The sequence below is a fragment of the Amia ocellicauda genome, chromosome 15, assembly GCF_036373705.1.
Source record: "Amia ocellicauda isolate fAmiCal2 chromosome 15, fAmiCal2.hap1, whole genome shotgun sequence".
NCBI lineage: Eukaryota > Metazoa > Chordata > Actinopteri > Amiiformes > Amiidae > Amia > Amia ocellicauda.
In genome coordinates this window covers 15,719,040-15,732,442 of record NC_089864.1, presented here as the reverse complement: position 1 = coordinate 15,732,442, position 13,403 = coordinate 15,719,040, and the positions used below count along the sequence as shown (strand labels likewise).

The following is a 13,403-nucleotide window of genomic DNA, read 5'->3' as shown; positions in this document are numbered from 1 at the left end:
ATATTGGCACACAGTGAAATCCGATGAAATCAATATTCTTTGTAAACACTTGATTGTGGTTTATTACAAATAAATTCAATATAAATCATATTGTTTTAAACAAATTGCTCACCCTTATAGACAATCCAGAACTAATATTATACTGCCAGAACCTCCTGGAAGTACTTTTTGTTTTATACATCTATATGGCAGAGATATAAAAATTAAAAATTAAAAAAATCCACAGCTGTTCAGTAGGAGTGCAGGTATAACAGGTGTGTGTAGATCTGCGCTCCATTAATTCTTATGACAGGTGAGCAGAGAGAGGTGAACATTGGGTCTTCTGATTTCATCCTCACCAGTATTACTGAAATACTGTGCAGGAGAACTGATAATAATTTCTTATCTCATACCCACAAACTCCAAGAGATCAGGTGTAAGGAGGCTGGCAGATTTGATACATACAGTGGGGTTGCTTTACACTGGTGAACTGAACTTTCAATAATGCTTGCCTTACTTTGGAGGAGTACAGTCAGTGGAGGACAAAAGCTTCTTTAAACCTCTCAACCACGCACTAGCACTGGGTTTTGCCTCGGCTGTTTGATGGCGCATGTTTGTCATTAAGAGGAAATTTGTTCCAAGTCCCTTTCTTGAATGACTGAAATAAGTGTGAGTCACATCCTCTGCTCTCAGGAGCCGACAACAGTTGAATCATGTCCTTTTAATTAACATTTATGAAGACATGCACATTAGCCAGGTCTGTTAATTAAAAAACATCAGTTAACCTGAAAAGGGAGCTGTGGCTGATGTATTAACAATCCCATAACTCATTCTGGGAACTCAGAATGCTGCAAAGTTCTATATTTTTGTGTTTGTTTGTTTGTCTTTGCTAATATCTTGTGGCTTTATCCATTTATTGAATTGTCTTTATAAGTCTTATTCTCCCATGATGTTATTCAAGGACAATCACACAGATGATGGTTGTATTCAATATTCTTGCGGAAAGCATTATGTTAATTTTGCTTTGTTCCCATTCCCACTGGAAGAGTAAGGGGAAAGAAAATACAAATACAATGGTGAAAACAATCTTTATTATAATAGGTATGAATCTGACATTGATAGGAAAAGGTTTGCAAAGATTAAATGTATTAAAATATTTTAAATGATACAGAGTACGCAGAGATAATGTTGCCTCAAACCAGGATGAGAAGTCAGTGATTTAACTGTGGTCAAGTATGTAGATTATATTCAAGAGTTTATTTTCTGGATATAAGTGTACTATGATATATTTCATCCACTTTAACTTGGATTAATGCACTGATACAATTTTAATGAGAACTGTTTTTGCCAAGTGACCTTAATCTGTTCTTATCTCTTTTTCACTTGGGCTCTACCAAGTCATTCATAAATCACAGTTACTTATAAGTCTACAGCTATAGTACCTCAGCGCAGGTAGGTCTTGTACACACAAATAATTCAGTCCCTACAATTGAGCCACGTGTTCACAGAAATCTCTCTCCGATCATTGGTTACATCAGAGGTTGCACAGCATCTGAGATTGAGGATGTGAGACATTTAGCAACAGTAGTGAAAACAACATACGCCTGCTCAGTGCGAAGATGCTGACATACATGTGGACCGACGTAAAAGGAGAAGGCGTAAATCCGGGGTTGATTGTATATTAATCTAAGTACTGATCAATACTAAATATCAAAACACAAGATGATCAGCTTCTTCTCAATTTGCCCATGGTCTGGAGTGCACAGCAGTGACTCTAACAATCTGCAAGTTTGTTATCAACAATTATAAAATCTTAATTCTCTCATTCTGGGGAAGCTTTGTCAGTTGTGGATACACATGAATTAGATAAACCTGCTAAATCCACTACTGATTCACAGACAGGTCATTTAAAGTGCAACATCATACCATGAATGCAGCTGAAGCTCTTATTTAGTATATTCAAATAACACAATCCACATACACACAAGCAATTACAGATCCTGAAACCGTACAATGCTACTAGTGCAACTATTGGAACCAAAACATAATAATCATAATAATTGATGATGATGATGATTGTTATTATTCTCTGTAGTTGTCTGATGCCATTTATGGAGGAATGTTTAAATGTTCTATGGCACAATCTACGAAAGCAGCCATTTTAACCAAAGAGGATGTTACCCACAGTACAGGCCATTCTCTAATGTTTTGGCTTGTGAACTCGGTAATACACAAGTTTCGGTTTCAGTGCAACAACCATGCATCTTTCATCCTCCCGATATTTTGGAGCCAAAATGTAATCAGCAGAAAATGTCACTGTAACAGATTGTTGATGATTTATTATTTCTGTCACTATTTAGCAACACAGTGTTTTATCCTAAAAAAAGAGATTGCAAGGAATCAAGTTCTGGATTTCAACTTCAGCTTACATAAATCTCTGTCACCAGCTTGGCCGTAGCCCAAATTAATTTAGTGACAAATGTTTTGTTAACGACGTGCACCAAACACTGCTAGACAAATCAGTATTTCTAATGCAGCTTGTAAAAAAAGACAGAATAGCATTAATGTTGGCAAGCATGGACCCACAGCTCTTACTTTGCCAATACTTGAGAAACGTTTTGATTTTAATCAAATATATAACAATTTTTTTCATTTTGTTGCCGTGACAGAAATACAAATCACACTTAAGCTTGCTTCTTTAGCATCTCTGTTCTCTGCTTTTGGAACACTGACAGTGTATTTTTACACTCCTTGTTTCAACAGTTATGCTTGCTGGACATCTGATGCTTACAAGCTCACCAGCTGGTACCTTTCGGCAATCACAGAAATAAAACATAAACAGCAGTAGGACAGAAGGGTAACCCATCAGCCATTTAAGATTAGTACAGAAACGCAAAAGGTTTAGAAAGCTTAAAGTGACTTACCATGTTCCACTCTGGAAAGAGAAAGTCTGTCCCCACATATTCAAAAAAGTGGGCAAAGCCCTCCTTCAGCCACACGTCCTCCCACCACACAGGGGTCACCAGATCGCCAAACCACTAGAAAAGAAAGAGCAATTACAACACAACATCACCCATCCAATACACATATATATACACACACACGTGTGTTTGTATTCTTTTGATGTATTCCGTAATATCTCTGTCTATGCTGATTTGTTGTTCATGGTACACATAACTTTATATAGCCTATATATATAAATGTCTTTCTCCTCTGGCCATTGCTCCTGTTAAAGTAATTGATGATAGTAAAAAAAAATGTTAGAGTAATGTAAGTCTCACATCATTTGCAGTCTCTGGTAAGAAATTATTAAATAACATTGTGCTCTATAATTCACTTTGCAAAGTATGAAACAAGATTAATTAGATATTGATTTAAACTGAAAACTGTAGTTGCTAACCAATTTAATGAAAAAAAGGGAAATTAATTTGTACTGAACATATCATTACACCTAATGACAGAATTTTATTTATTTATTTTATGACATTTTGACTTTTAAGACGGGAGCTTCCTGACCCTGACAAAATACAAAAATCTTTTGCCTGCTTCAGCAAAACAGTTTAAGATTGAGCTCTGCAATACATACTAGAGGTCCAGAGGTCTCCTTTTTGTTTTAAAAAGGAGTTGTGTTGAACTACATCTGCCTTGTTCCCTCAGTGCTTTTATAGAATTATTTTAAACTCCAGGTACTGTAATAAATAAGACAAACTATTGGAAAGCAGTTTAAAATTGTGTCCTCTGACCTGTATTCTACATCCTTGTTACGACATCTTATTAAAACATTGATCTTCTTTTTTGCTTTTGTGCATCACTTAGAGCACTCTCAGCCTATACAGAGCAGTGTACGCTTTATCCATATGAAGTCATGTATATTTATTGTAGTACATGTATTTTGTCATACATCTAATTATTATTATTTTATGTACATCACTTACTGTGTCGTAATATGTAAATTTTATTAGGGATGTGAAAGAGCTGACAGAAATCCGCATCTGTCGAATGCGGATTTTAAAGCATTAAATCCTTCGAATGCGGATGTGAATGTGGATGCGGACGTAGAGTATTTAGTTTGAAAAAACATCAGCTCATAGTCCTGAAATTGAATTTAATGGAGTACTTTTATTACTATTATTTCACTGTTCAAATTAACAATTGCATAAGTCTTCAGACATTTTGAATTAACTGTTATTAACTGAATTAACCCTACATTTATATATATATATAATATATATATAATTTTTTTTTTTTTTTTTTTTTATTTTAGTATATAGCATAAAGTATTAATATACAACTGGGTTAAACAACAGTGCTTAGCGCAAGTGGAGTCCCTCCTATATAAATATAAATATATACACAGTACTGTGCAAAAGTTTTAGGCAGGTGTGAAAAAATGTTGTAAAGTAAGAATGCTTTCAAAAATAGAAACGTTCATAGATTATATTTATCAATTAACTAAATGTAAAGTGAGTGAACAGAAGAAAAATCTAAATCAAATGCATATTTGGTGTGACAAACAGCATCAATTCTTCTAGGTTCACTTGCACACAGCTTTTGAAGGAACTCGGCAGGTAGGTTGACCCAAACATCTTGGAGAACTAACCACAGTTCTTCTGTGGATTGAGGCAGCCTCAGTTGCTTCTCTCTCTTCATGTAATCCCAGACAGACTCGATGTTTAGATCAGGGCTCTGTGGGGGCCATACCATCACTTCCAGGACTCCTTGTTATTCTTTACACTGAAGATAGTTCTTAATGACTGTCACTGTATGTTTGGGGTCGTTGTCATGCTGCAGAATAAATTTGGGGCCAATCAGATGCCTCCCTGATGGTATTGCATGATGGATAAGTATCTGCCTGTACTTCTCAGCACTGAGGAGACCATTAATTCTGACCAAATCCCCAACTCCATTTGCAGAAATGCAGCCCCAAACTTGCAAGGAACCTCCACCATGCTTCACTGTTGCCTGCAGACACTCATTTGTGTGCCGCTCTCCAGCCCTTCAGTGAACAAACTGCCTTCTGCTACAGCCAAATATTTCACATTTTGACTCATCAGTCAGGAGACCCTGCTGACATTTTTCTGCACCCCAGTTCCTGTGTTTTCATGCATAGTTGAGTCACTTAACCTTGTTTCCACGTCGGAGGTATGGCTTTTTGGCCACAAGTCTTCCATGAAGGCCACTTCTGACCAGACTTCTCCAGACCAGACCAGGGTCCCAATGTTTTCTGCCAATTCTGAGCTGATGGCACTGCTGGACATCTTCCGATTGCGAAGGGAAGTAAGCATGATGTGTCTTTCATCTGCTGCAGTAAGTTTCCATGGCCGACCACTGCGTCTACGGTCCTCAACGTTGCCCATTTCTTTGTGCTTCTTCAAAAGAGCTTAGACAGCACATCTGGAAACTCCTGTCTGCCTTGAAATGTCTGCCTGGGAGAGACCATGCTGATGCAGTATAACTACCTTGTGTCTTGTTGCTGTGCTCAGTCTTGCCATGGTGTATGACTTTTGACAACAAACTGTCTTCAGCAGCCTCACCTTGTTAGCTGAGTTTGGCTGTTCCTCACCCAGTTTTATTCCTCCTACACAGCTGTTTCTGTTTCAGTTTAGATTGTGTTTCAACCTACATATTGAATGATCATTAGCACCTGTTTGGTATAATTGTTTAATCATACACCTGACTATATGCCTACAAAAACCCTGACTTTGTGCAAGTGTACCTAGAAGAATTGATGTTTTGAAGGTAAAGGGTCATCACACCAGTATTTGATGTAGATTATTCTTCTGTTCACTCACTTTGCATTTAGTTAATTGATAAATAGAATGTATTAACGTCTATTTTTGAAAGCATTCTTACTTTACAGCATTTTTTCACAACTGCCTAAAACTTTTGCACAGTACTGTATATATATATATATATATATATATATATATATATATATATATATATATATATATAGCGCCTATATAAAGGAATAGCAATAGCTCCAATCAATCTCTGAGGGACTTGCAGTAAGCACCGTTGTTTAAGCCGGTTGTATATTTATCTACAGTACATTAAGCACTCCAAATACCTATAGCTTTTATGTGGTGATTATAAATTCAGAAAACTGGAATTGGATTGGACTCATTAACATATTACACAATGAACTAAATTCCAACAGTCAAAATCCATAAACGTTTGACTGATAAAGTGTCAATCTCAATTCCAAAATATTGTCACAGGGTTCCCACAAGCTTCTAACAGAACTAACTACAATAAACAGATCAGTAGAGCTAAAGGCCCATCTGTCTTAGATGTATTAGACATTCTTGTTAAGGTTCTGTTTCTACTGGGTAAACTAAAATGCAGCTAGTGGCAGACTGGGCTTTACACTGGTCTACAATTAGTTACGGCAAAGGAAACACAACTGCTACACCAACAGAAGTCTAGTTTTGAGGTTCCTCTATGCCTGACCTTAGCTGAGTTTTGCATTAGCATGAATTTTAGAGTAAGGAATTGCTTTGGGCTAGAATTAGAGAACCTAGTAAACAAACTTCCATCAGGCTTGTCTTTATCTGGGAAAACTGAATCTCATCAGGGGGAGGATTGGGCATAGCTTCAAATGTTGGTCTTGGCTAGATTTGGGATTCTGGCAATGCAAGCATTTGAGATATTAAATAAAAAATATAAAGCTTTGCTCCATAATGTTTCCACTGGTTTACATTTAGTTTGGGCAGTAGAACCAGAATTCTTACACTAAAAGGTCTAGGTTTTGTGGGTTCACTAATCACTAGGCCTTAACATTCCTTAAAAAGATTTGTGTTGGACTAAAGTGAGAGTTAGAGAAACAAGTAGACATACTTCCAAAAGCAATACGGTTCTGCTTCTACTGGCTACACTGGATCACAATGCGAGGCAGAAAAAGTTCCAAAAATTACCACTAAACATGGACAAATCCACAACCCTAGCCAATTTAGAAATCCACTTGTTAAAATTTAAATTGCATGGTAGAAACACAACACTTACACTGATACAAGCACCACACTTAGAGGTTTCTCTCAGTTGTATCCTAAACTAAAATACATTTTGAATTATAATTAATTTTAAGCTGTAGCATTTATGTAAAATCCTATGAAACTGAACTTATTGAAGCAGTATCTCAATATTATACATTATTTTCACAAATCACTGGTAGATTTACTTCCCTACCCCATTTGTTAATGGTTCTCTTTCAACATATTCTCTTTCTAAGACTGAATATATAATTCTTCTTGCATCTTCAGAGGAAATGTATATTAGACAACACATTAAAACAAAGCACTCGAAACAAAGAAAATATAAACACATAAACTGCAAAGAGTAAACTTATATATATATATATATATATATATACACATTTCAATTCCTTGTGTGCTACTATAACTTGCAAGTTATCATGAATAAAGATGAGCAGTTCCTCTTATACTTTGTTTCTTTGTCACAATCTGTGAGATGAGCTGTAAGCAGACATGCTTTCATCCAGTAGAAACATGTCACAGTTACCTAGAAAGCAAGTGCTTTCAAAAGCCTCATTTAAAATTTATTACAAATTAAGCTATGTCAGATAGCCCAGTGCTATCATCTTGATATCTTCTACACTCTTAAAGCAAGTCTTTATGCCAGACATCAGTCATTCCTTCAGACATTATTTTTTCCCATTTCAACTGGTTCCTTGTGCTGAATCTGAAGGGTGAATAGACAATTTATTCCGATTTAGGCATGAATGAAAACTAAATTCATCTTTAGATGTGGATTAGACATGTCTGGCCTAGTAAAAAATGTATTAGTAAACAGAAATTGAATCTTGAGCTCCCTAATAGTGGCGTTTACAGATTTTCAGGTTTTCACTCTGCAATCCAGGACATTTCGCACATAGTTCCCCATTGATATACACGGAGATTGTAAACCTTTGATCAGCTTGATATTACCATTTCCTGCTGATCTCATTCCAGATTTAGAAACTCTTTAATATTTATAGATTCATGCAAGTAAACATGATGTACAGCAGTTCTATTTTTATGCCATCTTTGCAATCCTTGGTTGCAGTACTAGTAACAGGGTTTTCCAGGGCTGTGCTGAATAGCATGAATTTAATTCAGTGCGCCCTATTAAATTATCTTGAAAAGTGTTATTCAAAGCATTGTAGCATATTCAAAGGGTACTTGTTTGCTTGGACGATATGGTTACCTAATTGCTGCAGGTCTGCTATGGACTGGAGTAAGACAGACAAATTAAATAGGAAGAGGACTATACAAAAAGTTGAAGTAAAGTTAAATAAGATTTGTATTCACTAATTAAAAAGAGAGGTAGCCTAAAATGAAAATGATAACCTGTAAAGAATAAGTATAGGCTGTAGTAATATATTCACCCAGGTGTTACTGCTGCTTCTATAAACTGCTTCATACATTGCAGTTCTACTGGCCTCCAACTCCAGTACAGCTCTTGACAGAGGACTGGATCTGTTTTTAAGCGAACTTGAAAAAACTGCCATCAACTAGTCCCACCCATAGGTTCATATAATGAGAATTCTAGCTTTTCCTATAAACAATTCAATGGATCAAAAGACAAAACAACTTGCTGAATATGGATGAGCTCTTGAGGCTTCTGTTATTGAAAGTAATAGAATACCCCATAATAGAGTAATCAAAAAACCCATAGAGGAAATCACTAAAGAACAATCTAGAACATCCTATTGTTGAATATCAAGAACAATGCTATTCATCTAAATTCTAATTTAGTGAACTTTCTATTACGGAAGAAAACACAAGTACACAAAGACACCACAGTAAGAATATAACCAATTCAGATTAGAGCATCTCCAGTTAATGCAATACAAATCAAATGTATTAATTGGTTAGTAAGTTGCTGTGTAAAAGGGTGTTAAGTATAATTTGTAAAAAATGTATTACTTATATTGTATAACCGTGTTCTGTTTTGATCTACAAGATGTCTATTGATCGCTTTTATTACACAGTATTTGTGCAGGCATGAAATCTACCTTTAGCATACAAACAAATAACTTACTCATGTTTTTTTTCTTTTTCTTTGTTTCTATGTCTCTATTACGAAAGCATTATATTTTCTAATACAAATACCATGTAATGTCATGTTATAGAGCTGAATTATATGTCCTGTACAAACATCTGTAGTGCTAAATGTGTCTCTGCTGTTCTTTCTTCTCAGCCTTGGTGTTACTTTTTCATTTGTTAAATGTTCAGTGCAAGTGTACATGAAGTAGCAGGTGATTTCATAATGACTTTGAATTGAAGGCACATCAAGTAAGCATGTATTTAGGACTTATTCCACACATATTCATAATATTTCCATGACTCAGTATGAATTCATCACAAATGGACACTTATTATAAAGCGTTTGCACTGATTGCCTGCTAATTGACTGTTTCATCAAAAAGACCTTGCGGAAAAGGCGAGACGAGCTAATTTAGAGAACTTTTGCAGAGGAAGCACATTAGAGTAGGCCTAATGAAACAGATTATTTTTGGAGTCCATGGAGGATAGCTGCCATTTTCTGACTGCTCTGAACGCCAGGAAGATGTGCCATGCCGACCAAAATATCGCCGCAGGTTTCCAGGTTCATGGGTCAAAGAATTTAAATAATTAAAACAAACCCTGCAGACGTGCAATTAAACTGTAAATACCTCCTTGGCTTGTGAAATGAAGAGCTACACTTTGTCAGACACCTGCTATGTACTTCCTTATGGATGCTTTGGTTTAATTACTGCTCAGGCCCTCTACCAGCTGACATTAAGGGTGACTGTGGGAGTGCCTTTGAAGTCACTGATCTTCATACAGGGATCTTGGATGCAGATGATACCCCATTATCCACCCCCATATCTACATCGCCTGAGAAGATAATTAAAGGACTTAAGCACAAGTCAGGAGCTCAATAGGGTTCACACAAACCAGTTTACTAAGAACAAGGAAAAGCTGAATATACATTTTTACACATCCAGCAGTTTTCAAGAAAATGAGGCAGACAGTGGAGAAACAAAAGCTCAGCTTTACAACTGTGCTGTACTAAATCCAGGCAATTTGGCAGCTTTTTGTCTGTTTTACCACCTAGGTGAAAAGTCATCTGCAGAATGAAAAGCTTCCAAAACAAGTTTCAGATGAGAAAAATCTGAAAACATCATATGACCAAAATGTAATGGATGTCACTCCAAATGCTCTATAATCACTGCAAATATGTAAGCTATACCTGTACTAGTACTAGTTGCAGTTGTGCTCTACAATACAAGTTTACCATGAAGCAGTTTAATATGTAATACTTGGTCTGTAATTCTGTTTTAAAATTGATTTTATGTTACATTGAATTAACATACACTTTGATCATTAAACCTAATTGCTAAATGCATGCTGTGGCACTATTCAATGTTAAAAATATATACATATTTAATCATTCAAAATACCATCAATAGTTTTTTTCTTAATTCTTTGTTACCCAAACTGTTTATGTTAGTAATTTAAAATAATTTGCACAGACAAAATTGTTATTAGAAGAATTACTAATGCACACCAATACACAAAATCTTTTTTTAAAGCAAATGTAAAAACTTATTCCATTTGACATTATTCTTGTGATTAAACTGGCAAACAATGATGAGCACAATTTTAAAAATAACGATTAAATCATTAAAACACTTTTCATTTCTACTCAGCACATTAACACATTAATAGTAGTTATTAATACCAGATGGATGGAGTTTGAAATTTGAAAAAGATGGAAATATTAATTTCACCAAGTGGTTTCCAGCTAACATAATGATTCATTTAGCTAAATCCTTATGAAAGTGGAGCTGTTATTCATCTATAATTGAATTTTAATTCATAGAGATCTCAGAAGTGAACCGTGTGACAAATCCAATTAAAACCATTTTCTAGATCTATTGGAATTCAATGTGATTATATGACATTTGTACTGAGTAACAGCAAGCAGATCCTTTTAAAATTGGTTCCAGATAAATATTTCATATTAAAGTCAGCATCGTCGAACAGACCCCTCTGCAGATTCGGTATTGTAAGACTCTTCACAAGTTGATGAGAAAATGTCAGTATTTATTCAACTGTGTCACTGTTCATAAAAACACAGAGATATTCAGCAACCATTTTTATGTTACTTTTTGTAAGTTTTAGTGTATATGAAGACTGAAAGACATAGGCCTATTATACGCTACTAACTTTTTAAGACAGGCGATGTCACTGACAATTGATATACTTTACTTTCCATTCATACAGATTCTGTTGGGTTGTCTTTCATAAGAAACATCTATTGAAAGAAGATGTGTAATGGAAGTTGAGACAGGTTTGTATGAAAGAGCAAGCGGGGCTTATGAATTTTATGGTAAAGGAGCATCGTAACCCTGCTGGTTACAGAGTAACAGATGGAAAAGTGAAGGATCAAATGCATAGACCCATCAGTGTGCAAACTGTACTGCAGCATGCATTAATCACAACAGGAAGGTCTATCGGCTGCTTGACCAGAATTTGGCTTTTGGACAACAAACCTTAAAAATCTACTTGTAAACTAAGAAACTAAGAATAATTGTGACTGTGTCCATGAATATTGAAACGCATTGTACATTGAATTAAGCTATGCCACTGAATTGATTACTAAGAGAGATAAATAAATAAGCATTACTGACTCCCCCAATGTGTTTGATACAATATAATCTTCTACAAATTTTATTTTTTATAGATTTTTTTTCTAGTAAAAAAAGGCAATTTTTACTCTAGAATGATTCGGTTGCCATTTGCATTCAAATTCTAGCATTCCAGTTTGAAAATGTATGCTCAGAAAGCTACTTTCTTGCAATATGTATGCAAGTGCTTTGACACGGCTTCAGAGGGAAAGTCAATATGCAAAATCAGTAGTCTACTAGTCGGCATTATTCTTGCTTAAGGTATATTTAAGAAGCTACGCAGTGTTGTGTTGAGCGCCAGCTGTCACCCTCTTTTAATCCTCGGCTGCTGTAATTATAATGTTCCTGGAAATAAAATGACTTTACTGTGTGGTGCTGCTTTACTTTTCATATATATATACATATTCACTGTTTACACTCATTGATTATCCTTGTTATATTTTTATAAGTTATAATAATAAATAGCTTAGACATCGAGGAGTACAACCCTCACATTTTGCAGAACGATGTTTCAAACTCTGCAACGTCGGTGCCATCTGAAAGACTCTTGTCTACAGTGTTGGGAAAATGCAATGCATAAGAGCAGTACCACAGCACAGCCACTAGAGGCCAATTACAGTATAACTTCTTGATCCAACAGAACCGTACACACTGGGTGACATCATTAATTCTAAGTTTACATTTTTCTAATACAGGACATTTATTTTTTATAAGATTATAATATTTTCTCATTCACATTTTGTACTTGCTATATCTCTATACTTGGTCCTGTGGATGACTACTCCTCAGGTTTTGTAGTTTTGTAGGACTTTAAACTAGATCTTTTACAGATATATGTAAAAACATGAACCACTATGTATCCAAGGTACCGTGTACATTATAAAGCTATTCTTTCCGGAAATTAAAGAGTTTCAGAGGTCCTGATTTTGCCCCTTACACTTCCAGTAGTTTGCACAGCCTGCATAGTGAAGCTATGGACATGAAAATGCTTTTTAATGAACATAGCAGAAAAGGTGGCAAAATGCTTACTAAGTTCCTGTGAAATTCATCCAGTTTAACCTTTGTCTGCTGGAGACTTTGAGAATCTAATATTATAATTTACTTTAAGTGGACTCTGAAAATAATCAGAATTATATTATCAGAAAATTGTTAAATTGACTAATATCTTATGCTTATTCTGTTATTTTGTTATTTAAGAGTTCAGATGGAAAGCTGTTTCCACAAACTACTAAAAGTCTGAATACAAAAATATTCTAGAAGCTATAGTCCTAACTACAGTTTAAAATATGAAATGCTAAGTTAACTACAAAGGCACAGATGTATTTAGAAAGGTTGGCAGTGCAGTGCAAACATACTGCGACAATTCACAGAGTAAACAATTTGTCCTATGTAGAGGAGAAAATATGCTAATGAAGAGAGAGAGATGCTATATACTAAAACAATATGTAACAAAAAATGGAATGTGATATTAGAAAAAGTCAATGCACAATCTTCTTTTACTATTAAGCCAAATTTACTGCCCAATTTCTATCCTCTTTTTGTCATTTTTCAAGAACACCTAGAATTAAATTATTACCTCAAAACCCTTTTTTTCAAACCTACCAAACACTAGTGTGCACTAGCATCTAGCACTTCAGACTTATTTGCGACAGGTTTACTCTTAAAACAGGTGTAATCCTTTAGTACACCCAAAGCCTCTTACATTTACCAAATAATCTGAACACAGTAAAATAATATCTAGTTTTGT

The 13,403-nt window shown here is 35.2% G+C and overlaps 1 protein-coding gene across 1 annotated transcript in view; it reads right to left on the bottom strand.

The window, feature by feature from the left end:
• The window catches only part of LOC136771555 (thyrotropin-releasing hormone-degrading ectoenzyme), a 133,253-nt gene that overhangs the window by 65,247 nt on the left and 54,603 nt on the right, over positions 1-13,403 (bottom strand). Inside the window, exon 5 of the mRNA XM_066723926.1 lies at positions 2,904-3,017. Coding sequence (XP_066580023.1) covers positions 2,904-3,017 — 114 coding nt within the window. The remainder of the gene's footprint in view (positions 1-2,903; positions 3,018-13,403) is intronic.